General features: G+C 38.0%; 1 protein-coding gene and 1 long non-coding RNA gene across 9 annotated transcripts in view; both read right to left on the bottom strand.

Moving 5' to 3' along the window:
• The window catches only part of WAPL (WAPL cohesin release factor), a 102,166-nt gene that overhangs the window by 18,714 nt on the left and 56,731 nt on the right, over positions 1–26,721 (bottom strand). For 5 of the 8 annotated variants that reach the window (XM_032266943.1, XM_032266941.1, XM_032266948.1 and 2 more), the window contains 11 exons: positions 20,053–20,148; positions 19,517–19,552; positions 18,797–18,949; positions 18,395–18,531; positions 16,862–16,973; positions 13,178–13,405; positions 6,686–6,797; positions 5,904–6,001; positions 4,026–4,102; positions 506–684; positions 76–191 (listed from right to left, as the gene is read on the bottom strand). In XM_032266943.1, the coding sequence (XP_032122834.1) occupies positions 76–191; positions 506–684; positions 4,026–4,102; positions 5,904–6,001; positions 6,686–6,797; positions 13,178–13,405; positions 16,862–16,973; positions 18,395–18,531; positions 18,797–18,949; positions 19,517–19,552; positions 20,053–20,148 (1,344 nt within the window). The remainder of the gene's footprint in view (positions 1–75; positions 192–505; positions 685–4,025; positions 4,103–5,903; positions 6,002–6,685; positions 6,798–13,177; positions 13,406–16,861; positions 16,974–18,394; positions 18,532–18,796; positions 18,950–19,516; positions 19,553–20,052; positions 20,149–26,721) is intronic. The other 3 variants (XM_032266945.1, XM_032266944.1, XM_032266947.1) reach the window with 2 other exon arrangements.
• On the bottom strand, positions 2,584–4,017 carry LOC116542160. The gene is made up of 2 exons (XR_004265097.1): positions 3,438–4,017; positions 2,584–3,148 (listed from the first exon to the last, which is right to left on the bottom strand). It is a non-coding gene; the product is annotated as an uncharacterized LOC116542160 (long non-coding RNA).

Raw genomic sequence — 26,721 nt, forward strand, 5'->3', positions numbered from 1 at the left:
AACCCAAACTAAGGTGAACATTTTGCACACCTTACTAGATACAATACTCTTCCAGAAAAAGTCATTTCAACTTACCAGCACTCGAATATCAAATCTCTGCTCTTGAGGTAGGTACTTTGGAACCTGAAGCACACAGTTTAGCGCTGTGCCTATGAGGCCATCCTGCTCTCCTGTTTTGGTACTGCCCCACTCTGAAATAAGAAATGGATACAGGAAAATTGTTACTGATTCTTCCTTAGGACACTAATAACAGATTTATTAACATGGATATTAACTTAGGATTGTATAGTCATTCCTCTATTGAAACATACTGTTGATGCTTCCAGGTCAAGCTACTAGGCTTATAGAAATATCAACTCTTAAAAGAGATTTTTAAACCTACACATAAGTACATTAAGACAAATCAAAAAATCACTACACCAAGAAAAGGAGAAACAAAGAAAAATAACTTGTTTTCACATGCAATATAAATCTTTCAATGAGAAAAAAATGGAAAAAATCTTACCATTATCATTAGTTAAATTGAGCAACACCCCAATGATGGCCCTCATGCAGTCCTCCACTGCTTTGCCCACATGGTTAGTTACATTCTGGTGAAGCAGAGGCTTATTACTGTCAGCTAAGCATATGCTGTCCTCAGCGCGGTTGTACTGCTGAATCAGTTCTTCACAATGTTGTAATGCTCTTAAGAGAAAATAAAATATAGATTATTATAGCAAATAATAGGTACACAACATATTTCTATTTACTTGAACCTAAAGGCTATCAGATAAAACTTCACTTTATTTTGGAAAAACCAGATACCTTAAAAAAACTACCCAAGGAATGTTAAAAATTAAACACTAATGGCAGAAGTTTGTATCTGTACTACCTACATTTACCCTAGTAATCTCTTTATTTCCGAGTTGTCTCGCATGTTATTGATCTCTCCAACAGACAGACCACAACCCTTTCTCAAACAGGGAAAACGGTTAAGAGCTAATGTTGAACACTTCTGAGGTAGTAAATGTTACTGCCAATATTATGTAACAAATGTTAATGTAAAGACAAATATTAAATACTTCATCTGCATTAGAGCAAATAATTTTTATTATCTTAACTACCAATGTGACAGTATAATCATTATTTTTAAATTTAAGGTCAAACTGACATGTCTCCTTGACAGTTATCCAAGGGGATGAGCTACATACAAGTATTCTCAAGATATTACCCAAAATAACAAGGAAATATAATCCCTAAATGGTTCTAGTATTTCTAAAGACACTGTTTAAATCACCAAGTCCTCTATTTTTAAGTTCAATACAAATCAAGTAAGCTGCCTCTGTCAGTTGATTCTTCATGCATTATATAAAATGGCACAAGATTCTTAAAGAAATCGTATCTAATCTACGCCTAGTTGCCCTTTAAAACATACTGAGGAAATTCTGTAAAGGTTTCCTAATATTTTACAACCCTTTGGTCAGGAAGGTGTTCCTCATGTGTAACCTAAAATAATTTGTATTTCTGGTATTTAATGCTGGTCAGGATTACGATACTGTCATTGGTAACTCAACTGTTTTTAGACTGAGCTAAACTAGGGTTTTGAAGATAAAAGGAGGTTCAGCATATGTTAATCAATCTTTCTGTATGCTACCCCTGCATTGATCATGGTTTCTGCTGAAAAGCTTAAAAATCTAGAGATGAGTGCTCTTTTACAAACAATTCTGACCTCTACTGTCACTTCAAGACATTTGGCCTGAACTTCCTAATCACAACAAAAGAGTTAAAATGTGTCATATTAAATACTTCCATTTACAAGGCACTTGTTGGAGGTAATGAAGTATACACAAGAGGTATTTTTAAATCAGAAACAACATATACAATTTTTTTTTGTCAATTTAAAAAAGAAAATGAAATCAGAACCATTTAACTTCAATAATCCTTGGTAAGAAAGGGTAAAACATGGTAGTAAACAAGCAGAATGCATGTGGTAAGAGCACTAACTATATAGGCAGAGCACAGTAGTTCATGCCTATAATCCCTACACTTTGGGAGGTCAGGTGGGAGGATCACTTGAGTTTGAGAACAGCCTGGGCAACACAGCAAGACCCTGTATCTATTTTTTAAAAAAAAGAATGCTAAATATAGATAAAATAGGCCAGGTACACCTATAATCCCAGCACTCTGGAAGGCTGAGGAGGGTGGCATCACCTGAGGTCAGGACTTTGAGACCAGCCTCGCCAACATGGTGAAACCCCATCTCTAATAAAAATACAAAAATTAGCTGGGTGTGGTGTGCATGCCTGTTGTCCCAGCTACTCAGGAGGCTGAGGCAGAACTGCTTGAACCCAGGAGGTGGAAATTGTAGTGAGCAGAGATCATGCCACTGCACTGCAGCCTGGGCGACAGAGACTCCATCTCAGAAAAATAAATAAACATAAAAATAAATAAATAAAGGAGATTTAAAAATCCTACAGATTAAGAAAATCTATTGAGATTAGAAATTTGAGATTACTGAAAATTAGAATATTGACTAAACATAAAATAGTAGTAAGCAACTAGATAATCAGTGGTATGAAAATGGTATTGGGTTATATTTTTTAAAAGAGTCACTTGCTTTCAGATATTGTATACTTAAGTATTTATGGATGAAATGATAATATCTAGATATGTTTCAAATAATACAAGGGGGGAATGGATAGGGTTATAGATGAAAACGAGACTGGCCATGATTGATAATGTGTACATTACAGTTTATTACACTATTTATATTTGAAATCCTCCAAAATAAGAGGTTAAAAAACAGATAAATCAGAATAAGACTGCAATGGGCCTTTGGTAAGGCCAACTTCCTTTAATAAGAAAGTTGCACATATATTCAAAGACAATAAGCAATCAGAGGTTTGGGAAATTAAAATTATTTTTCAAAGCAGAGATTTGGAGAAAGTTAACTTCATGTGTTACTGTTCTAGGCTAAAGGCCAGAGAAGTAGGGCAGATATTAAGAACTAGGACAGAGACAGATCATGAAGAGGCTGCGGTAATAAGATAGAACCAGGACTGGAGACATACTTGTGAATTTTACCTGCATGGAGGTGACAGCATTAGCCTAATTGTGATGAAATGTGTGTGGGAAGAAAGAATGTGGAATAATTGGCCGAGCGCGGTGGCTCAAGCCTGTAATCCCAGCACTATGGGAGGCCGAGGCGGGTGGATCACGAGGTCAAGAGATCAAGACTATCCTGGTCAACACGGTGAAACCCCGTCTCTACTAAAAATACAAAACATTAGCTGGGCATGGTGGCGCGTGCCTGTAATCCCAGCTACTTGGGAGGTTGAGGCAGGAGAATTGCCTGAACCCAGGAGGCGGAGGCTGCAGTGAGCCGAGATCGCGCCATTGCACTCCAGCCTGAGTAACAAGACTGAAACTCCATCTCAAAAAAAAAAAGAATGTGGAACAGAAGTTACATACAGATATGGAAAAACAAGCCTAAATAAAGTGCAGAAGAAGGGGGCTAGAAAAGTCCATTTAAAACAAGAATGAGGACAAATGCTCAGTATTTATTATATGCCAAGTACTGTTCTAGGCTTTGCATATTAACTAATTTAACTCATTAATACATATCAGACATAATATACAAAAGATGCTTTTAAAATAATTTAAATTTTAAAAATGTTTTTATTTTTAATATACACATATTTTAGAGTATCTACTAAGAATATATTTCTTACAAACATACAAATTCACTCATTTTACTGTAATAACGATTCTAGGTGGGTTAGATACAATTATTATCCCATTTGTAAAGAGCTTGATTTGTACATTACAAAAGTTATATAGCTGAAATTATCAAGCTGGAATCCATAGACATTTTGTGTCCAAAATCTGTACTCTTAAAACTTTAGTTACACAATATGCACCAATTCACAGAACTCAATAGAGCATTTCATAAAGGAAGCTAATCCAAATTTCTTTCATTTGTGGTCAATCCAAATGTTTAAAATAAGTAACAATGTTAGTTGTTAGCTAATAAACAAAAAACTTACTTAGCTGATGAAACAATAAGTTGGGAATCTTTATATGCTATCAAGTAGCTTTGATTTTCAGGATTATGCACAGTTACCTAAAATGGAAGAATATAAAATAATTGTGGCAATCCAAAACTTTCATTCATTGACATAACATCACACTCTGCCTGGTCCCTAAAAGATACAAAGATGAGGAAAAAAACAGTCCTTGTTGTCTAAGGGAATAATTTCACAACCCACAGGTTCCAGATGTAAAATAAGAAAGCTAATGTTTCATGAAAAAATTAAGACATCACTGTTATTATTCATTCATGATTTATTTTACACGATATATTCACTGTAACGAACTGCCAAACACATTGAATGTCAGAATAGAGCAGTCCTTAACTTACAAATAACAAATAGCAAACAAATAACATAAAGCTTTTAAGTAGATTCACTTAGAATACATTTTTACAAAGAAATATCTGTTATCTACTGTTCCCAAAGAACTGTAGAAGACATACGGAATAATTACCATTTAATCTATGCCAGAAGTTTTAAATTTATACTACACTATTTTCCCCACAGATGTTTTTAAAATAACCTGGTGAACAAATCTATGCATTCTGAAGTTAGCTGGCAACATAAATTCTAATCTATATGGAACTGGGTTAAAGTCCTTCATAAGAGTCAAAGAACAAAATATACTTACTGCAGTTCAACAGTATCGTTTTCCAAAGCCAAATATTATGACAAGCAGTGCTTATAAACAATCTGACTCAGGCTGGGCGTGGTGGTTCACGCCTGTAATCCAAGCACTTTGGAGGCCAAGGCGGGCAGATCACCTGAGGTTGGGAGTTCAAGACCAGCCTGACCAACTTGGTGAAACCCCGTCTTAAAAAAGAAAAAAATTAGGCCGGGCGCGGTGGCTCACGCCTGTAATCCCAGCACTTTGGGAGGTCGAGGCGGGTGGATCACGAGGTCAAGAGATCGAGACCATCCTGGTCAACATGGTGAAACCCCGTCTCTACTAACGCTACAAAAAATTAGCTGGGCATGGTGGCGCGTGCCTGTAATCCCAGCTACTCAGGAGGCTGAGGCAGGAGAATTGCCTGAACCCAGGAGGCGGAGGCTGCGGTGAGCCGAGATCGCGCCATTGCACTCCAGCCTGGGTAACATGAGTGAAACTCCGTCTCAAAAAAAAAAAAAAAAAATTTTTGAAGAAAAAAAAAATCTGACTCAAATAAAATCAAATAAACCAAATGCTAATAATAATTTAAAAATAAAATCTGACCACATTTAGCTATTGTTATCTGCAAACAATGTAGTCAAGCAGAAACTCACATTAAGGAAAAAACAATAAAGACTGGAGGGGCCCAGCAAGGTAGCTCATGCCTGTAATCCCAACACTTTGGGAGGCTGAAGCCGGCAGTCCACTTGAAGCCAGGAGTTTCAAGCCCAGCCTGTCCAACATGGCAAAACCCCAACTCTACTAAAAATACAAAAATTAGTAAGGCATGGTGGCACATACCTGTAATCTCAGCTAGAGAGGCTGAGGCATGAAAATTGCTTGAACCCAGGAAGTGGAGGTTGTAGTGAGTCAAGATCATGCCACTGCACTCTAGCCTGGGTGACATTTTGGCTCAAAAAATAATAAAATCTTAAAAGAAAGATTGGTATATATAAACAAGTCTGACATTTCATTTGCAGCAATAATACAGGTACTCTTAAAAAACTGCTCATTTAACTTGTTTATTAACAATTGGTTGCTAAAAAAAAATGTACTGCAATTTCTATCTGGATTAAGAGAAGTGAACCCCACAGGAGTATATAAAATATCTGGCAGTCTCTCTCTTACACACACATTCACAATTAAGACTGAATACTTTTTGCCAAATTGTCATCCATACTTACACTTTCTAAAACTCGTAAACATCTCTCTGCTCCCCATAATGAGGCTACCAGTTTCTCTTCATCCTCATCTCTACTTAAATGATCCACACATTCTTTTACTAGGTGAAAAGAAACAAACATAAGTTAATATTTATCATCAATACTTAACCAATACAATACTTTTAGCTAACATTAAAAGCCATCTGTACACATGCTATGAACATGCTGGAATCTCTCTGAACACTTTTTATTCTAGGTTTTGAGATTTTGAAATATATCATACTCTGTAATTATTTCGTTTCCATAACCCCCCAATATCAAAATGTTAAAGGCCTTTTTTTTTTTTTTTTTTTTTTTCCTTCCCCGAGACAGAGTTTTGCTCGTTCTCCCAGGCTGGAGTACAATGGTGTAATCTCAGCTCACCACAACCACCTCCTCCTCCCAGGTTCAAGCGATTCTCCTGCCTCAGCCTCCCAAGTAGCTGGGATTAAGGGCATGTACCACTACGTCCAGCTAATTTTGTATTTTTGGTGGAGATGGGGTTTCTCCATGTTGGTCAGGCTGATCTTGAGCTCCTGACCTCAGGTGATCCGCCCGCCTTGGCCTCCCAAAGTGCTGGGATTACAGGCATGAGCCACCGTGCCTGGCCTGGCCTCTTCTTTAAATGTTAGAAATTTGCAGGACACTACTTTAAAAAACAGACATTTCCAAATTGATAAAATAACTTTTTGAAGTATGTGAATGGAGTATTTTCTTCAGGCTTTAAATAATATATAAAAACATTATACATGTGAATATCATACCTTTATCTACAATATGATCCAGACCACCCAAAAGTCGGAGCTCTTCCTTAAACCAGTCTCCTGCTCGTTTAGAAGTAAGGGACAATAATGTCTCCATAGCTAAATGCCCAGTCTAAAAACAAGCATCATTAATGAATATTTACTTTTAGCAATTCTAAAAACTGTTTCTCTTTGCAAAAATTTACTGCATGCTATCAGTACAGTTTTTTAAGACTATACATAAAATTGAACTAATTTTCAATTTTATCACAACAGTATACGTTTAACAAAGTTTTAAAACCAGCTTTTCATAGAGAAAATGTGCTATTACAGTAGTCTATCATTTGTCAGTTTACTATTACACATACATATAGGTACTCATTTCTACAGTACAGAGGCCAAGTGTCAGACTGCTAAGTCAAAGGGTACATGTATTTTTTAACTGTTAATCAATATTAATTTGCCACAAAGGATTTAACAAGTAACACTCTCAGGAGTAAACTGTGGGAGTAGCCAGTTGCCCTGAATTTTCAAAAGCACAAGTTATCACTTAACATTTTTGTCTGAGGGTACAAAATGGTAACATACTGCTTTTGGTTGTATTTTTACAACTACATTAAACTTGACCAGTTTTTCACATATTAATTAACTATATTACTAGTATGAGATTCCTGTTTGTTATTCTTTCCGTATTTTCCTGCAACACTGATTGTCTTTCCTTATTGTTTGGAGTATTGTGTCTGTTCTGCATACAAATCCTTTGCTCACTTTAGAACTGCAAACTGACTAGTTTTAAACTGACTACTGCAGGCTTAGCAGCTCAGATATTCATCATGGGGCCATGATGACAAAACTATTCAAATAATGCTTTAGGATCACCACCAGAAGAGTACAAAAGCTAAGAGCCACATTTACTATCAGAGTAAAGTTTGTCTTTCTCTTTATTTCACTTTAGCTGTTGTTTTTCTATTTAAAGCATACAGCCACCTCCCAACAAAGAGTAATTTGGTTTCTGTTGTAATAAAGGAACTTCAGCATAACAAAAGAAATGCTTTAATTAGCAAAGATTGACAAGACCTAGTTTTTCTCCCAGTTTCTCCCCTTCAAAAGATGATCGTTTACATTACGTCCTTCAGGCCTATTTGAAAACTGCATATAAACTAGATATTTAGAAATTCAAACAACAGGTATTACCAGTATTGTATATTTAGGACAGGTACAGAAGATTTTTAATCTACTTCTTTTAAAACAGTTGTTCTTGGCTGAGTGTGGTTGGTAGCTCAAGCCTGTAATCCCAGCACTTTGGGAGGCTGAGGTAGGTGGATCACCTCAGGTCAGGAGTTCAAGACCAGCATGGCCAACATGGTGAAACCCGTCACTACTAAAAACACAAAAATTAGCCGGGCATGGTAGTGGGCACCTGTAATCCCAGCTACTCAGGAGGCTGAGGCAGGGAGAATTGCTTGAACCCAGGAGGCAGAGGTTGCAATGAGCCAAGATCATGGCACTGCACTCTGGCCTGGGCAACAGAGCAAGACTCTGTCAAAAGAAAAGAAAAGAAAAGAAAAAAGAAAAAAGAAAAGAAAAGAAAAAAAAGAAAAGAAAAGAAAAGAAAAGAAAAGAAAAAAAGTGTGTTCTCCAAGGTGACAAATGTAGAATTAGAACCCAATACAGTACTACAAAAACAGATTCAATTCTGTCCATTTCTCATTCTGTCCCTCAAAGAATAATTTAGATTGGTTAGGTGTATTAATTCATGAGTCATACTGGAAAAGCTGAAGACTAATGAGACATTCTTTGTTTAGAAAGAAAGGTGATGGTAATTTGATATTAATAATTAAAACTTGTGCCTTTTTATGCTTAAAAGGGAGTTTCATTTTTGTTTCTATTGGCATAAAAAGGATTCTTAAATGTTTTAGGCTATATTGAGTATACTGTAAGCTAGCATTTAAAAATTGCCTATTATTCAAGCATGTTATTTGAAAACTTGAATAGTCCTCAGAGTTAAAGCACAGCCAAATCATTAACCAGAAAATAAGAGGATTAGGCTGTGAAATGGCTGACACCTGTAATCCCAGCACTCTGGGATGCTGAGGCACCGGATCGCTTAAGCCTGGGAGGCAGATGTTGCGGTGAGACCAGGTCACATTACTGTACTCTCCAGCCTGAGTGACAGAGTCAAACAGTCTCAAGGGGGAAAAAACAAACAAACAAAAAACACCCTGAGACAGGTCCTTCAGGAGGCATTCCAGGACAAGGCATTGTTATCAGAGGAGATGACATTGACATCTCCATTCATGTTTTACTGTCCCTAAAATCTTCCAATGGGACAAGATGTGGAGGTGGAAGACAGTCATACTGATGATAATCCTGATCCTGTGTGGACCTAGGTTAACGTGTGTGCGTCTTCATTTTTAACAAAAAAAAGTTTTAAAAGTTAAAAAATGAATTTTGAAAGAAAAAAAGCTCATAGAATATTTTTGTTTAGTATACAATGTTTTAAGCTAAGTGTTATTATAGAAGAGTCAAGAGTTAAACAGTGTAGCCAGAGTGTACAGTGTTTATCAAGTCTACAGTGGTGTGCAATAATGTCCTAGGCCTTCATGTTCACTCACCACTCACTCACTCACTGACACAGAGCAACTTCCAGTCCTGCAAGCTCTACTCATGGCAAGTGTCTATATAGGTTTATCTTTTTAAATCTTTTATACCTTACTTTTACTGTACCTTTTTTGTGTTTAGGTGCACAAATTTTGCCACCACTGTGTTCCAGTTGCTTGCAGTGTTCAATATAGCAACATACTGTACAGGTGTGCACCCTAAAAGCAACAGGCTGTACCACATGTAGTACAGCCTGTTGCTTTTAGGGTGCAAATCTGTACAGTCTAGATGTGTAGTAGACCATAACTTTTAGGTCTGTGTAAGTACACTCTGATACTCATACAACAACAAAATCACCTAATGATTCATTTTCAGAACACATCTGTCATTGAGCAAAGCATGGCTATACTACTATTTTAAATTATCTTTTCATGGCACATCAGCAATACCAATATATTCAAGAAATTAAGCAACTAGTAACAAAACTAACGTGTAGAAGATATTCATTGTACAAAACAACATAGTAAATCTACTGTACAATTTAAAACAAACAATACTCAAGAATAGTTAATGTTAGGGAGAAAAAAGAGGAATCCTAAAATTGACAGCTGTGCTCTGGCTTCATCATATGAATAAAAAAGTTGTTTTATCTAATACAGTAAAGTTTTTATTCTGATATTTATCATCCTAATAAATTCAACAAAACACAAGACAAATTAAATTACCAAGTTTATCATGTTATTTAACGGCATACCTGAAATGAACCTAAATGTTGAACATAGGAGACAAAAAAATAAAGGCACATTCACCCAACTATGAGGGCAATTAAAAATTATAAGCTCAAATTTATTCTTTTATAATATGAAAAAATGAGTAGACATTTGTAAAAAAAAAAAAAAATCACTGTAAAAATGGTATAAATAAATAAAAATTATAAATGTTTTGGCCAGGCGCAGCGGCTCATGTCTGTAATCCCAGGAAGGCTGAGGTGGGCAGATCACCTGAGTTCAGGAGTTCAAGACCAGCTTAGCCAACATGACAAAGCCCCGTCTCTACTAAAAATAAAAAAAATTTAAAAAAAATAGCTGGGCATGGTGGCATACACATGTAATCCAGCTATCCGGGAGGCTGACGCATGAGAATAGCTTGAACCCGGGAGGCGGAGGCTGCAGTGAGCCGAGATCACACCACTGGAATCCAGCCTGGGTGACAGAGTGAGACTTCATCTCAAAAAAGAAAAAAAGTTAAGAAGTTTTAAATGTAGTATACAGATGGTATGATGACATGGAGGATCACAGATTTGCCATCTGAGTGCAACATCTCTCTCCACAATCTTATAAAGTGAAATGTACTGAATATATGTCAGTTTTGTATTTTGCTGTTTAAAGTTAAACTGCTCTCCCATCTTCCACCTTAACCAGAATCTATTACCACCTCTACCCTAATTAAAACAGAATAGAGCAAGAGCCTTAAGTCACATCTAGCTAGCACAAAGCATTCTATACATTTTTTGTGGCAAATGCTGCAGTCTTCAGTTAAATAATGGGTAGACAATGGCTTTTTTTTTTTTTTTGAGACATAGTCTTACTCTGTCACCCAGGATGGAGTGCAGTCGCGCCAATCCCGGCTCACTGCAACCTCTACTTTGCCTCCTAGGTTCTAGGTTCAAGCAATTCTTGTGCCTTCACCTCCCCAAGTAGCTGGGAATACAGACACTCACCACGAGGTCCAGCTATAATTTTTATATTTTTAGTAGAGAGAGGGTTTCACCATATTGGCAGAACTCCTGGTCTCAGGTGATCCGCCCACCTCGGACTCCCAAAGTACTGGGATTACAGCTGTGAGCCACATCACTGGCCTGAGATCTGATTAACATCTGTTCTGGGAAAGCCTCTAAAATTTCTGGTTTACCCATTGTTCCTTGTGTAAAATCAGGTACTTACTGTATATCCTAACCTGAGGTCAAACAACTTAATGTACTTCAATGGCCCTACACATCTATTCTGGATTATACTTTCCCTATGGCATATAAACCCTGGATGTGGGGGTAATAGCATGGGGATCCCAAGGCACAGACACAGCTTTTGATTATAAGTCCCTACTAAATGTTTCTTTCCGAAAAACTGGATTTGTCACTCTTCAGTTTCTCAGCTTCCTTGGACTTTGGGGGTACGTTTGCATAGACGATAACAAATGTTTATTACGGTTTTGATGTTGGAAATGTCTGAAAACCAGGTTATTACGTAATAAACACTCTTATTTTTTCCAAAATCGCAAGCGAATTATATTCTACTGGCCTAGAAACCATTGGAACATTATTGATTCTATAAGTAAAAAAGCCAGAAGAAAGCAGAACTGAAATAAAGCAAAAATGGCATAGCTATCTCACACATGGTGTACTGTGATGAGCATAAGAGCAGCTACTGGCCATGACTGTATTATAAGGAACACCACCTCAGGGGAGGTGAGGTGCCTAAGAGTCTTCCTTGAGGTGTCTTCAGGATTCTTCAGGTCCCATGAAACAGACACCCTGAGGTACTTTGGAATAAATACACTGTAGATGCCTACTCATTCAAAATGGCAGTTGTGGTGGGAGTGGTGGCTCACGCCTGTAATTCCAACACTTTGGAGGCTGAGGTGACATTGCTTGAGCCCAGGAGTTCAAAACCAGCCTGGGCAACGTGGCGAAAACCCCATCTCTACTAAAAAATACAAAAGTTAGCCAGATATGGTGGCATACACCTGTAGTCCTAGCTACTTGGGGGGCTGAGGTGGGAGGATCACTTGAGCCCAGGGGCTTGAAGCTGCAGTGAGCCATAACTGTACCACTGCACTCCAGCCTGGGTGACATAGCAAGACCCTGTCTCAAAAAATAATTATTATTATAAATTAAAAAAGAAAATGGCAGACGTAAATCTTCTGAAGTTTTTATTCCTGAAATCCATGGAGAATAAGAATTCAAATTCCTAATAGCCTAAATGTAGTTCTACCTTTTTTTTTCTTTTTTTTTTGAGATGGCCTTGCTCTGTCACCCAGGCTGGAGTGCAGTGGTACAACCTTGGCTTACTGCACCCTCAAACTCCCTGGGCTCAGGAGATTCCCCCAGCCTAGGCCTTCTGAGTAGCTGGTACTATGGGTGCACACCACCATGTCCAGCTAATTTTTTTTTGTATTTTCTGTAGCGATGGGGGTTTTGCCATGTTGCTCAGGCTAGAACCAAACTCCTAGGTTCAAGAAATCCACCTGCCTTGGCCTCTCACAACACTGATATTGTAGGCATGAGCCACTGCACCTGGCCCCCTTTTATTTTTTCTCAAAAAATAAAATAAAAAATTGGCCGGGCATGGTGGCTCACGCCTGTAATCCCAGCACTTTGGGAGGTCGAGGCGGGTGGATCACGAGGTCAAGAGATCCAGACCATCCTGGTCAACATGGTGAAACCCCGTCTCTACTAAAACTACAAAAAATTAGCTGGGCATGGTGGTGCGTGCCTGTAATCCCAGCTACTCAGGAGGCTGAGGCAGGAGAATTGCCTGAACCTAGGAGGCGGAGGTTGTGGTGAGCCGAGATCGCGCCATTGCCCTCCAGCCTGGGTAATAAGAGTGAAACTCTGTCTCAAAAAATAAATAAATAAATAAAAATTAAATAAAAAATAAAGAGAGAAGGATTAGGCAAAATGCAACAGAAAATGTGCAACAATTTACCGGGCAAAAAAACCTAAAAGCACATAAACTAGTTTAGGAAGTTCAGGTATGGAATGAAATTATACTCAGAGCTAAACCTGAGAATTTGCCAAACTGTAAACGAAAGTTAGAAATTAAATAATTTGCTCACAGTCACCCAGCTATTGCAACTAACCGAAGACTTTCTGAAAGTAATTCTCATCTTAGAAGGAAGGAAGAAGGAACCTACCGTTATATTTTCTAGATCAAGATGCTTATTGTGTACAGTTTCACAGAGTCTTCGGATTTTTTCTTTAATTTTGTTCATGTCTTTTTCATTCAGTAGCTTGGCTGACGAAGCATCTTGTTCCAGTTCCAAAAGTCGAATCATGAGATCTAAGCTAGCTCTATCAAGATCCATGTTCAAACGATCTCTACTCAGTATATACATGAGGGCAGCTGTACAGAGGGACAGATTCTTCAACAGACCAAAAAAAAGGAAAAGAAAAAAGTTCATGTGAGCAACTCCTGACAATCTCAAGAAATAAGACTGTTAATGACTTTTGCTTACAAGTTAAAATGCCTAAAACTTATATTACTGACGATTTTGGAAACTTTAAAAATGTTTTATTCAGTGGTCCCTCTAATAATATTCTGAAGAAACATGCTTAAAAAATGCTGTTGCTTAAAATTATCCTTTCAGTGGACCCTCCATACATGAATGCCTGAAAGCTGTAAGAATATAAGCTGAGTTACATATTTCTTTGGCTATTCTGTGCTAAATGAAGAGTTTCTAGAACATCTTTACAGACCTGTGTGTGTGTATGTGCATAAATTCTATTATGATATACCTCACTTTTTTTCTGAGACAGGGTTTCACTTTGTTACCCAGGCTGAAGTGCAGTGGCACGATCTCAGCTCACTGTCGCCTTGGCCTTCTGGACTCAAGCAATCTTTCCCGCCTCAGCCTCACAAGTAGCTGAGACAACTGGCATGAGCCACCATGCCCAGCTGACTTTTTTGTATTTTTGTAGATGGGGTTTCACTATGTTGCCCAGGCTGGTCCTAAACACCTGAAGTCAAAGTGATTCACCCACCTTGGCTTCCCAAATTGCTAAGATTATAGGCATGAGCCACCATGCCCAGCCTATTCTTTATGATATAGTAGACAGTCATATTTCAGTTTAAAATCAATAACTAAAGGCCGGGTGCGGTGCCTCACACCTGTAATCCCAGCACTTTGGGAGGCTGAGGCGCGCGGATCACGAGGTCAAGAAATGGAGACCATCCTGGCCAACATGGTGAAACCCCGTCTCTACTAAAAAAACAAAAAATGCTGGGCATGGCGGCACACACCTGTAGTTCCAGCTACTCAGGAGGCTGAGGCAGGAGAATTGCTTGAACCCAGGAGGCGGAGGTTGCAGTGAACCGTGATGGCGTCACTGCACTCCAGCCTGGCACCTGTCGACAGAGTGAGACTCTGTCTCAAAAAAAAAATCAATAACTGAAATAATAATTTTAAGTCTGTATCAAACCCTTAACATTTTTTCCCCCTGCAAAACACAGCTGTGTTTACATCTGTATGTAAACCCAGGACGCTGAATGACATATATTAGCATTTCTTTAAAATAAACCAATCGCCAGGTCTGGTGGCTCATGCCTGTAATCCCAGCACTTTGGAAGGCCAAGGTGGGTGGACCACCTGAGGTCAGGAGTTCAAGATCTGCCTGGTCAACATGATGAAACCTCGTCTCTACTAAAAATACAAAAAAAATTAGCTGGGCATGGTAACGAACGTCTGTAATCCCAGCCACTCCGGAAGCTGAGGTAGGAGAATTGCTTGAACCCAGGAGGCAGAGGTTGCAGTGAGCCAAGATTGCACCACTGCACTACAGCCTGGGTGACAGAGCGGGACTCTGTCTCAAATAAAATAAAATAAAACACCAGGGAAGGATAATCTTAGGAGAAATACCTAATGAAGGTGACGGGGAGATGGAGGCAGCAAACCACCATGGTATGTGTATACCTATAAAACAATCCTGCAAGATCTGCACATGTACCCCAGGACTTAAAAGTATAATAAAATAAATAAAATAAAATGCAAAAATTAGCCAGGTGTGGTGTGGCAGGCGCCTGTAGTCCCAGTTACTTGGGAGGCTGAGTTGTGAGGATTGCTTGAAAAAATAAAATAAACCAATCAATTCTAGGCGAACAAAATAATTTTTTAAATAATTAATAAAATGTACAAAAATCACTCAGATCAGGTAGTTAAGTTAGCACATTCTACGTATTTTTTTTTTTAATTTTTTTTTTTTTTGAAAAGGAGTCTCACTCTGTCACTGAGGCTGCAGTGCAGAGGCACAATCTCAGCTCACTGCAACCTGAGCCTCCAGGGTTCCGGCAATTCTTGTGTCTCAGCCTCCTGAGTAGCTAACATTACAGGCACGCACCACCAAGTCTGGTTAGTTTCTTCTATTTTTAGTAGAGATGGGGATTCACCATGTTGCCCAGGCTGGTCTTGAACTCCTGAGCTCAGGCAATCTGCCCACCTTGACCTCCCAAAGTGTTAGGATTACAGGCATGAGCTGGCACAGTCAGCCAGCACACTCTATTTATACAATCTAAAAATACTGAAGGTGAAGTATTTTAGATAAATGTGAATATAAAATAAGGTCTTACACTTAGGATATTCCAATACTTGAGATATTCTGTTCTTACACTTATTTCAACATACAGAAAATACAACTATCTAAAGATTTAAACTTTGAGCCCCTAGAAGTATAGAAGCATCAGACCAGGTGTCTGATTAAATGTTTATACAGCAAATTATTTTTGGAAAATAGAATGCCATAGTAAAGGCCATGGGGGAACCACTGCCCTTAAAATCACACACTGTAATGCCTCAGTCCCCTGTTAACTGCGTAATAAAGCAAACAAAGTCTCTTTTTTGTTTGTTTTTAAGAGATGAGCTCTCACTAGGTTTCCCAGAATGGATCTGAACTCCTGGGCTCAAGAAATCCTCCCACCTTTGTCTCCAGAGTAGCTGGGACTTACAAGTGGACACCCCCCTGCCAGCAACAAATTACTTTTTTTTTTTTTTTTTGAGACAGAGTCTCTGTTTCCCAGGCTGGAGTGCAGTGGCAAGATCTTGGATCACTGTAACCTCTGACTCCCAGGTTCAAGTGATTCTCTTGCTTCCGCCTCTTGAGTAGCTTGGACTGCAGGCGCGTGTCACCATGTTGGCCAGGCTCATCTCAAACTCTTGACCTGAGGTGATCCGCCCTCTTTGGCCTCCCCAAGTGCTGGGATTACAAGCATGAGCCAAGACGCCTGGCCCAGAAGATGCAGTATTAAATTAATTCTGTATCACCTAATCCATTTTTAGAACGTAATTTCTTTAACAAAAATATTGCAAGGCCATGTCAAAATACTACTAATGATAATAATTAGCAACGATGGTTACTTTCTAATTTTGGAAAATAGAAACCTAATTACTTTTGTTATGTTTGCTTTATTATTAAGCAAAAACATCAAAGGCAAGGAAAATGAAGAATTTATTCCTTATCACAATGAGCCTATGTTCCAGAGTCAACAATGAACAAAAATATTTCTAAAAAAATTAAAGCTGCATTTCCAAATCGGTTTGCTTTCTGATTATTGGGAAAATCATGCTTACAAAATTCAATATCAGTATGCTACATTAGCAAAAATAACAAAATAAAATTTTAATAGTATAAAATGACAAATTAAGAAAAAATGTTTTCATGAGAAATTAAGTATTAAGCAAAAAGCTTCTGACCATAAGCACTACAAATTTAGCAAATAAAATGAACTCAATCTATAATTAGGATATATTTATAGAATATTCAGTGAAGACATTTTTTGATAGCCACACAGCCTAGTAGTTTTCTCAATCTCAGAAAGTTAAAAATACCTGGTGGTGCTGGGAATCATCCAAGGTTTTAAAGACCATTGCTACCATCCCATGTGCTCTCAGATGCATTCGAAAACTGGGCATGGCACATTTAGTAGCCAAGCTAATAACACTAGAAGAAAATAGAGTAGGTTAGGGGAACTGGAAACAGCTAGCACATTAATTTTTAGTTTGTGTAATACCATAACCAGCAAATAGGAAGGGTGTAAAAGGGTCAAAGCATTGCCCATACATCAACACAATATAAAAACCAGAGGCAAAACACATTATTAAAAATATACTGGTGCCTAGTATGTGATTAGGTACACTGTATTTTTAAAAAATAACGTAATTGTCTTTAGTGCATTCTTTACATTACTACTATCATTAAAAGCTTAAACTCTGACATACATTTCATAATACTTCTAATAAAAATTAGAATTAATTACATTTGATTGAATATACTCCAAATGACTCAAAAATTCAATCAAAATTACAGTATTCAATCAATTCATTAGGGAATACAAAAGATCATCTTTTTATTTTGAGCATTTGGGTGTAAATGTAAGCACTCAGACCACAACATGCTTAAATAAATCTAATTTATTACTTGAACATCAAAGGTAAAAATAACTTAAAAGATTCTTTTTTAAAAATTATTTATTTTCTCTCTGGTATTTTTTCTTCCTTTTTCTGGAGACAGAGCCTCACCCCACTCTATCATCCAGGTCAAGCCATCCTGCCACATCAGCCTCCCAAGGAGCTGAAACTACAGACACATGCCACCATGACTCACTTTTTTATAGACACAGGGTCACATTATGTTACCCAAAGTGGTCTCGAACTCTTGGACACATGCAATCCATATCTCAACTTGGCCTCCCAAAATGCTGGGATTACAGGTATGAGCCACCACACAGGGCAAAAAGATGCTTTAGCATGTTGTTCTTATTTTTTAACCACTTAAGAACTGAAGCCTATGCTATGCTAAAAAGGCTATGATCACCCAGCTTTCCCTCTATCATGTAGAACCAAATTCTTAATAAAGAAATGGATAGCTCTGGCTGGATGAGGTGACTCACACCTGTAATCCCAATATTTTGGGAGGCTGAGCAGGTGGATCACAAGGTCGGGAGTTCAAGACCAGCCTGGCCAACATAGTAAAACCTCATCTCTACTTAAACTACAAAAAAGTAGCTGGGTGTAGTGGCTCATGCCTGTAATCCCAGCTAACCAGCTACTCGGGAAGCTGAGGCAAGAGAATCACCTGAACCCAGGAGGTGGAGGTTGCTGCAAGTGGAGATGGTACCACTGCACTCCAGTCGGGGTGACAGTGTGAGAAACGAGAAAAGAGAGGACAGGAAGAAAAGGAAAGGAAGAGAGAGAGGAAGGAAGAAAGGGAGGGAGGGAGGGTGGGCAGGCATTTTAACATATCACTGGCTATATATACTATACACATCATAACAAAATTAAAAATGTCTGGCTTTTTGGACAATACACAGTTGAAAAAATTTAATACAGCATGTACACAATTGTAAAATATAAAAATCTTACCTAAGGCAACGCGTGTTTAGAGGCTGAGTGCTCTTTAAGCCACTTAACAAGTACTCAATGTCATCAGTAAACTCTTGATTTTCACCAAATTCTACGACATCATTGAAGTGCTTCACGTGCTGAACAACAGTATATAACTGCCAAGAAAAAAAAAAACGTTCACCCCCTTTTAACTATGAACTATTTAAATCTGTGGGCTCACTGTACTTTATGTAAGTGCATAAAATAGTTTGTTAGATGGCAACAAAAATATTTTTAGAACAATGATGATGGTAGGACAAAAGAAGTTTGTGGTTCAAAACTGGGTATCAGTATACTGATACTTGTTGAAGATATTAAAAGGCTAAACGTTACATACAAAAATCTATCAACATGCAGTAAACACTGTATATGGCTGCTTACTTCTTTGTCTTCTCGTCTGCATTTCAGTGCAGTAACTATATCTTGGTAGGGCTGAGTAGGTATTGTCACAGTTTTTATCACTTTGGATGGTGGTGCAGGAGCCTTAAAAACTCCATCATCTTTTTGATTTGGTTCCTTTGAAGACAGCCTCACCTATTAATAAAGGTATTAAATTAGTTGTTCTAAATAAATATACAAAAATAGGAACATCTCATCTATCTGGCAAATTCAGCTTCAAAAAAAGTAAATAAAGCTTTTTAAAAAAAGGGAATGGGGAGGCCTCTCAAAGGTCTCTTTAGAAATATTTTGAATTTCATGCACTATCAGGTAAGACATATGTATGTCTACATACACAAGAACCACTCAAGGATTCTTTCTGGTCTTTTTTAAACTTTTTATTTCACACAATTTGTTGTCTCTAGTACCATGAGAAAGATTACAGAACCACAACTGCATGCAAAAATAGCTTTCATAAGCAGAAAGGGGCAGGACAGAAAAACTAAAGTCAAAAGAATTTTAACATCACAAGAGTGTGAAAAGAGTTTAGGGCAGAAATAAATAGCTGTAACAGGAGCATGATATATTACTACTAATATACAAAATGATTTCTTTATACTATCAAAAGGACTCTAATCAGTTTACGAAGACAGGGAACTGTACATTATATATTAGAAAAACTTCTATCCCCAAATTATTTGTTGTTATAAAGAACTAATTTACCTGATAACCCCAGATGACTGAAGCTTTACTGTTAACCTAGAAATCATGTACGATACTATCAGTCATTCTGGAGAAAATAAGTTGCTAAGAATGTTTTTCCTAATGTTTTGGATTGAAAAGTATTACTGGAATACAGAAAGAAATTTGCCTCTGAAAAGCAAATTAAGCACGGAAAGCCACTTAGAAATACACATAGGATGCAATATACAATATACCTCTTATACAAACATGAAATATGGACAATCTTGCTCTTAAACACTAAATACTATAAATTCCATGAAATGTGGGTCATGAGTAACAAGAGTCTTATTTTTTATGGCTTTCATTTTTAACCTGGCAGCACTAGAATTTCTGCTATCTTACCGACAACCCTCAGTTTTCCAATGAATTAAACTGAAACTACCGTTTTAGAAAAGAAAGTCAAAATAAACTGTTAAATAGGGAAGTCAAAGATTTACAAATTGTGAATTAAAAGAGTAACTGCTTAATTTATAGCTTATTAAAAAACACAAAATAAGTAAGTACAGTTCACTTACTGTGACACTCTGAGGTTTTACTACTGGTGGCCCAGGCAGTTCTTCTGAATCTGGATGATTCCAATGTCTGGCATTATATACAGCTTTTGTGGGTGACTAGAGAAATGAGAGAAAGATCAACTGCTTCCATCCTTACAAAAGACTCTCAATAAACTAAAAATCATAAATAATAATTTATATGCATAAACGTGTATCCTAGAAACAGCAGGACAGATGCTATCTAGGTATAGTCCCACCATAATTTCCATTCCCATGCCATTAGCAAATATAATCACTGTAGGACTAGGTCACAATATCGGCAATTAGTGCTCTGAGCAACTATGACTAACCAAGAAAAGATGGCACTTGAAAGTAAACCTAGGCAGGGCATGGTGGCTAATGTCTGTAATCCAGTACTTTGGGAAGCCAAGGCGAGTGGATCACTTGAGGTCAGGAGTTTGAGACCAGCCTGGCCAACATGGTGAAACTCCATCTCTACTAAAAATAACAAAAAATTAGCCGAGCGTGGTGATGCACGCCTGTAATCCCAGCTACTCGAGAGGCTGAGGCAGGAAAATCACCTGAAACTGGGAGGCAGAGGTTGCAGTAAGCTGACATTGCTCCACTGCACTCCAGCCTGAGGGAGAAAACAACGCAACCCCCTCAAAAAAAAAAAAAAAAAAAAAAAAAAAAGTAAGTAAACCTCTTCCTAGGCTTGTACTGACTAAGTAATCAACACATTTAATTCAACATGGGTTGGGCATGATGGCTCATGCCTGTTAATCCCAGCACTTTGGGAGAGTGAGGCAGAAAGATCGCTTGAGTCCAGGGGTTTAAGACCAACCTGGGTGACAAAGCAAGACCCCATCTCAAAAAATTAAAAAAAAGAAAAAGTAATGATGATAATAATAGTTCAACATGTTCTTTGGCAAAACTTTATTCTTCATACTACTGATTCATGCCTCACAATCTTCCAATCTTCCAACAATGGGAATCCAGCAGTTTATGACAGATAATGCAGTCATTTAAAGCAAACCACTGCAGCCAGATGTATGCTGCCACTCAAAAGTTCTCAATTCTGTTTAGAATACATATACCACATATTCCAAGACACAGTGGGATCCAAAAAAAAGTACCATGTAATAACATGCACAATTTCTGCAGCAAAATGTCACACTAAGCAGGACAAAGATGTAAAGTCCCTCACATCAATTCAGGTTATTGTGCTGCCCTATCAATTTACTTAAACTCATAGGGGGGATTTTCAGTTTTAACACTGAATTTCAAAATTGAGAACAGATGACAGAAAACCTACAAAATCAAATCAAGGAAAAGAACAAAACCCTCACTTTCAATAGAAAATGCAGAATTACAAAGATTGACAAGACAGAAAGGTAACACCTCATTCTATCTTCTACAAAAGTGATGTTAAATTGTTTTGAAGTTCAAATAAATGGTGTGGTCATAAACCATTTCTTTCTTTCATAAACAGAGAGATTTTCTTTCATAAATGGAGAAATTTTCTGTTTATGAAACTAATCTTATTTTCAGTACAACACAAAAATAAGTGGAAAAACAATATTTCAAGACTGTCCATATATCTACATTAAAAAAGCAGCTATCTCCCCTTACTAGCTGCAGTGAATCAACACAATTAGCATTAAGCATTAGTGTGACCTAATGGTTAGCTTTTTATATGTTATCTTTAGTAAGGCAGAAAAACCTCATTTGTATTGTGTATACAAACCCATCACTCTTATATGCCAGGTTTGTATAATATGATGATGCAGTAGCAATCTGAAACAATTTATGCACTCATGCAATGGCTCAGACTGGTTTCCTGAGGCACAAAACATAAAGTGGACACAATTTTATGTGATTAAAACTTACCTCTCTATTCCTTCCACTCTTTTCAAAAACCAGCTATATAATGCGTGTGTCTGCTAGTTAGGGATCCCTGATTTGAACTACCTTTAGTACCGCATGCATACTCAGAGCCCAGGCTTTGCTAACAGCCTTTTGGTAAGAATAAGTGCCTTAAAGCTCAAGCATTTCACTTCTTTTTAGAAAGCATTGACTAGGCTAGACACAGTGGCTCACACCAGTAACTGCAGCATGCCTGTAGTCCAAGGCAGGAAAATCACTTGAAGTCAGTTGTTCAAGACCAGCCAGGGCAACAAAATAAGACCCTTTCTCTAACAAAAAATAAAATTTAAAAAACAAAAAGAAATTACAAAAAAAAAAGGCATTGATGGCTGAGTGGCTCACGCCTGTAATCCCAGCACTTTGGGAGGCCAAGGCAGGAGGATCACCTAAGGTCAGGAGTTCAAGACTAGCCTGGCCAACATGGTGAAACCCTGTCTCTAACAAAACAAACAAACAAAAAAACAAAAGCACTGACTACAGGTAATAATCTAGTTACCTAGTTCCATAGCTAACAAAATATTAGGGTGGCTCAAAGTTCTAAATTAAAACACTGCAAGGAATACCTGAAAGAGTATGTGCTTTGTAAGTATTAAATACTATTGATAATAATTGTTACGTGATGATGCTGCTCAGTGTAAGTCTAATACATTTGTAAGAAAACAGAAATACATAGCCTAACTACCTAATAAAGAATATGATAAACAAATAGGATAACTGATGTGTCTAGGATAATAGGATAACTCATCTCAAAACTCCTTGAAGCATAATGGCATATGACTGAATAGTTTATATTAAAAGGTCATATTAAAGGAACATTTGGTTATGCTGTTGAACAAGACGATTTAGTAACACTATTAGATTTAAAGCTTTTGATGATGCTTTACCATTTTAATACTAATGAGCAATATAAAGGAAAGAAGTCCAATAAGAACTTTTTCTTGACTTTTATTTCAATTACAAGACTAATATAGGATTTATTAAGGGAGGAGGGATACTGGAGACACATCCTTCTAACTAAAAATTAAAATAAGTAGTATCTGTATATGGCTAACATACACAGATGGCAGAGAGTGGAAGAAACAGGGAAAGAGAAAAAGGAACACTGACTGAGCTTTTTATATCATTCCAAAACAGTACAATAATTCCGCATGCTCATAAGTGAATTGTGTATGTGAAGCACACAACAGTGGTATGTCACATACAGTACTAACTTCACTCAATGAAAGTGATTGTGTATGTACATGTAAAAATAGCATACAGCAATCAACTTTCCATGGAAAATCAAAAATCACCCTTACCACTTAGCAAACTAGCTAAATGTTAACAGCATCATTCTGACTGCATCACCAGGCTTGTCTTTAATCTTGTTAATTTTATTCTGGTTTGAAAAGCAGATACAGGGCCAGGCAGAGTGGCTCATGACTATAATCCCAGCATTTTGGGAGGCTGAGGCAAGGTGGATCACTTGAGGTCAGGAGTCAGAGACTAGCCTGACCAACATGGTTAAACCATCTCTACTAAATACATAAACTTGGCCAGGCATGGTGGTGGGTGCCTGTAATGCCAGCTACTTGAGAGGCTGAGGCAGGAGAATCGCTTGAACCCAGAAGGCAGAGGTTGCAATAAGCCAAGATTGTGCCAATGAACTTCAGACTGGGCGACAAAAAAGGGGCTCATCATTGTAATCCTAGCATTCTAGGAGGCCAAGGCAGGCGGATCACATGAGGTCAGGAGTTCAAAACCAGCCTGGCCAACATTGTGAACCCCATCTCTAATAAAAATATTTTTAAAGTTAGTAGGGTGTGGTGGTAGGCATCTGTAATCCCAGCTACTCAGGAGGCTGAGGCAGGAGAATTGTTTGAACCAGGGAGGCAGAGGTTGCAGTGAACAGAGATCCCGCCATTGCACTCCAGCCTGGGCAATAAGTGTGAAACTCCACTTCAAAAAAAAAAAAAAAAGAAAGAAAGAAAAGAGAAGAAAAGCAGATACAGTAAATAAACCAGATTCCTAAACTTTTTTTTTGTGTTAAAAAAAAAAATTTGTAGAGGCCCGGCGATCCAAGATGGCCATTTAGGAACAGCTCAGGAGTGAAAGTGCAGAGGCTACTGCAGGTGATCCCCAGGCAAGCATGGCCTGGAGTGGACCTCAGCAGACCTACAGCAGAGGGGCCGGCCAGACTGTCAGAAGGAAAACCAAGACACAGAAATAACCTCATCATCAACAAACAGAACGTCCATTCAGAGACCCAATCTGAAAGCCAGCAACTACAATGTCGACAGGTGGATAAATCCATAAAGATGGGAAGAAACCAGCGCAAAAAGGATGAAAACACCCGAAACCAGAACACCTCTCCTCCTAAAAGGGATCACAACTCCTCACCAGCAAAGGGACAAGGTTGGATGGAGAACGAGTGTGATGAAATGACAGAATCAGACTTCAGAAGGTGGGTAGTAAGAAACTTCTGTGAACTAAAAGAACATGTTCTAACCCAATGCAAAGAAACTAAGAACCTTGAAAAAAGATTTGACGAAATGCTAACGAGAATGGACAAAATAGAAAGGAACATAAGTCAATTGATGGAGGTGAAAAACACAACACGAGAACTTCGCGAAGCATGTACAAGTATCAACAGCCGAACTGACCAAGCAGAAGAAAGGATATCAGAGGTCGAAGATCAACTCAATGAAATAAAATGGGAAGGCAAGAATAGAGAAAAAAGGGTAAAAAGGAATGAACAAAGTCTCCAAGAAATGTGGGACTATTAGAAAATACCTAATCTACGTTTGATAGGTGTGCCTGAATGCGATGAAGAGAATGAATCCAAGCTGGAAAATACTCTTCAGGATATTATCCAGGAAAACTTCCCCAACCTAGCAAGGCAAGCAAACATTCAAGTCCAGGAAATACAGAGACCACCACAAAGATATTCGTCAAGAAGAGCAACCCCAAGGCACATAATCATCAGATTCACCAGGGTTGAAATGAAGGAGAAAATACTAAGGGCAGCCAGAGAGAAAGGTCGGGCTACCCACAAAGGGAAGCCCATCAGACTCACAGCAGATCTCTCAGCAGAAACCCTACAAGCCAGAAGAGAGTGGGGGCCAGTATTCAACATCCTTAAAGAAAAGAACTTTCAACCCAGAATCTCACATCCAGACAAATTAAGCTTCACATAAGTGAAGGAAAAATAAAATCCTTTGTGAACATGCAAGTACTCAGAGATTTCGTCACCACCAGGCCTGCTTTACAAGAGCTCCTGAAAGAAGCTCTACACATAGAAAGGAACAATCAGTACCAGCCACTCCAAAAACATGCCAAATGGTAAAGAGAATCAACACAATGAAGAATCTGCAACAACTAACGGGCAAAACAGCCAGCTAGCACCAAAAAGGCAGTATCAAATTCACACATAACAATATTAACCCTAAATGTAAATGGACTAAATGCCCCAATAAAAAGACACAGACTGGCAAATTGGATAAAAAGCCAAAACCCATGCATGTGCTGTATCCAGGAAACCCATCTCACATGCGAGGATACACAAAGGCTCAAAATAAAGGGATGAAGGAAGATTTACCAAGCAAATGGAGAGCAAAAAAAAGCAGGAGTTGTAATTCTCATCTCTGATAAATTGGACTTTAAAGCAACAAAGATCAAAAGAGACAAAGAAGGACATTACATAATGGTAAAAGGATCAATGCAACAAGAGCTAACGATCCTAAATATACCCAATACAGGAGCACCCAGATACATAAGGCAAGTTCTTAATGACTGACAAAAAGACTTAGACTCTCACACAATTATAGTGGGAGACTTTAACACACCATTGTCAATATTAGACAGATCAACCAGACAGAAAACTAACACGGATATCCAGGACTTGAACTCAGACCTGCACCAAGCAAACCTAATAGACATTTACAGAACCCTCCACCCCAATTCCACAGAATATACATTCTTCTCAGCACCACATCACACCTACTCTAAAACTGACCACATAATTGGGAGTAAATCGCTCCTCAGCAAATACAAAAGAACGGAAATCATAACAAACAGTCTCTCAGACCACAGGGCAATCAAGTTAGAACTCAGAATTCAAAATCTAACCCAGAACCGCACAGCTTCATGGAAACTGAACAACTTGCTCTTGAATGTTGACTAGATAAACAATGAAATAAAGACAGACATAAAGATGTTCTTCGAAACCAACGAGAATGAAGACACAACATACCAGAATCTCTGGGACACATTTAAAGCAGTCTCTAGAGGAAAATATATAGCAATAAGTGCCCACATGAGAAGCAAGGAGAGATCAAAAATTGACACCGTATCGTCAAAATTGAAAGAGTTAGAGGAGCAAGATCAAAAAAACTCAAAGTCTAGCAGAAGACAAGAAATAGCCAAGATCAGAGCAGAACTAAAGGAGATAGAGACACAAAAAACCCTTCAAAAAAATCAATAAATCCAGGAGCTGGTTTTTTGAAAAGATCAACAAAATAGACCACTAGCCAGATTAATAAAAAAGAATGGAGAGAATAAAATTGATGCAATAAAAACGATAAAGGGGATATCACCACAGATTCCACAGAAATTCAAACCATCACCAGAGATTATTACAAACAACTCTATGCACATTAACTAGTAAACCTGGAAGAAATGGATAAATTCCTGGACACCTGCCTCCTCCCAAGCCTAAACCAGGAAGAAGCCGAAACCCTGAACAGACCCATAACAAGGTCTGAAGTTGAGGCAGCAATTAAGAGC

Source organism: Sapajus apella, unplaced genomic scaffold (genome assembly GCF_009761245.1).
Source record: "Sapajus apella isolate SASKATOON/1434 unplaced genomic scaffold, GSC_monkey_1.0 scaffold163, whole genome shotgun sequence".
Classification (NCBI taxonomy): domain Eukaryota; kingdom Metazoa; phylum Chordata; class Mammalia; order Primates; family Cebidae; genus Sapajus; species Sapajus apella.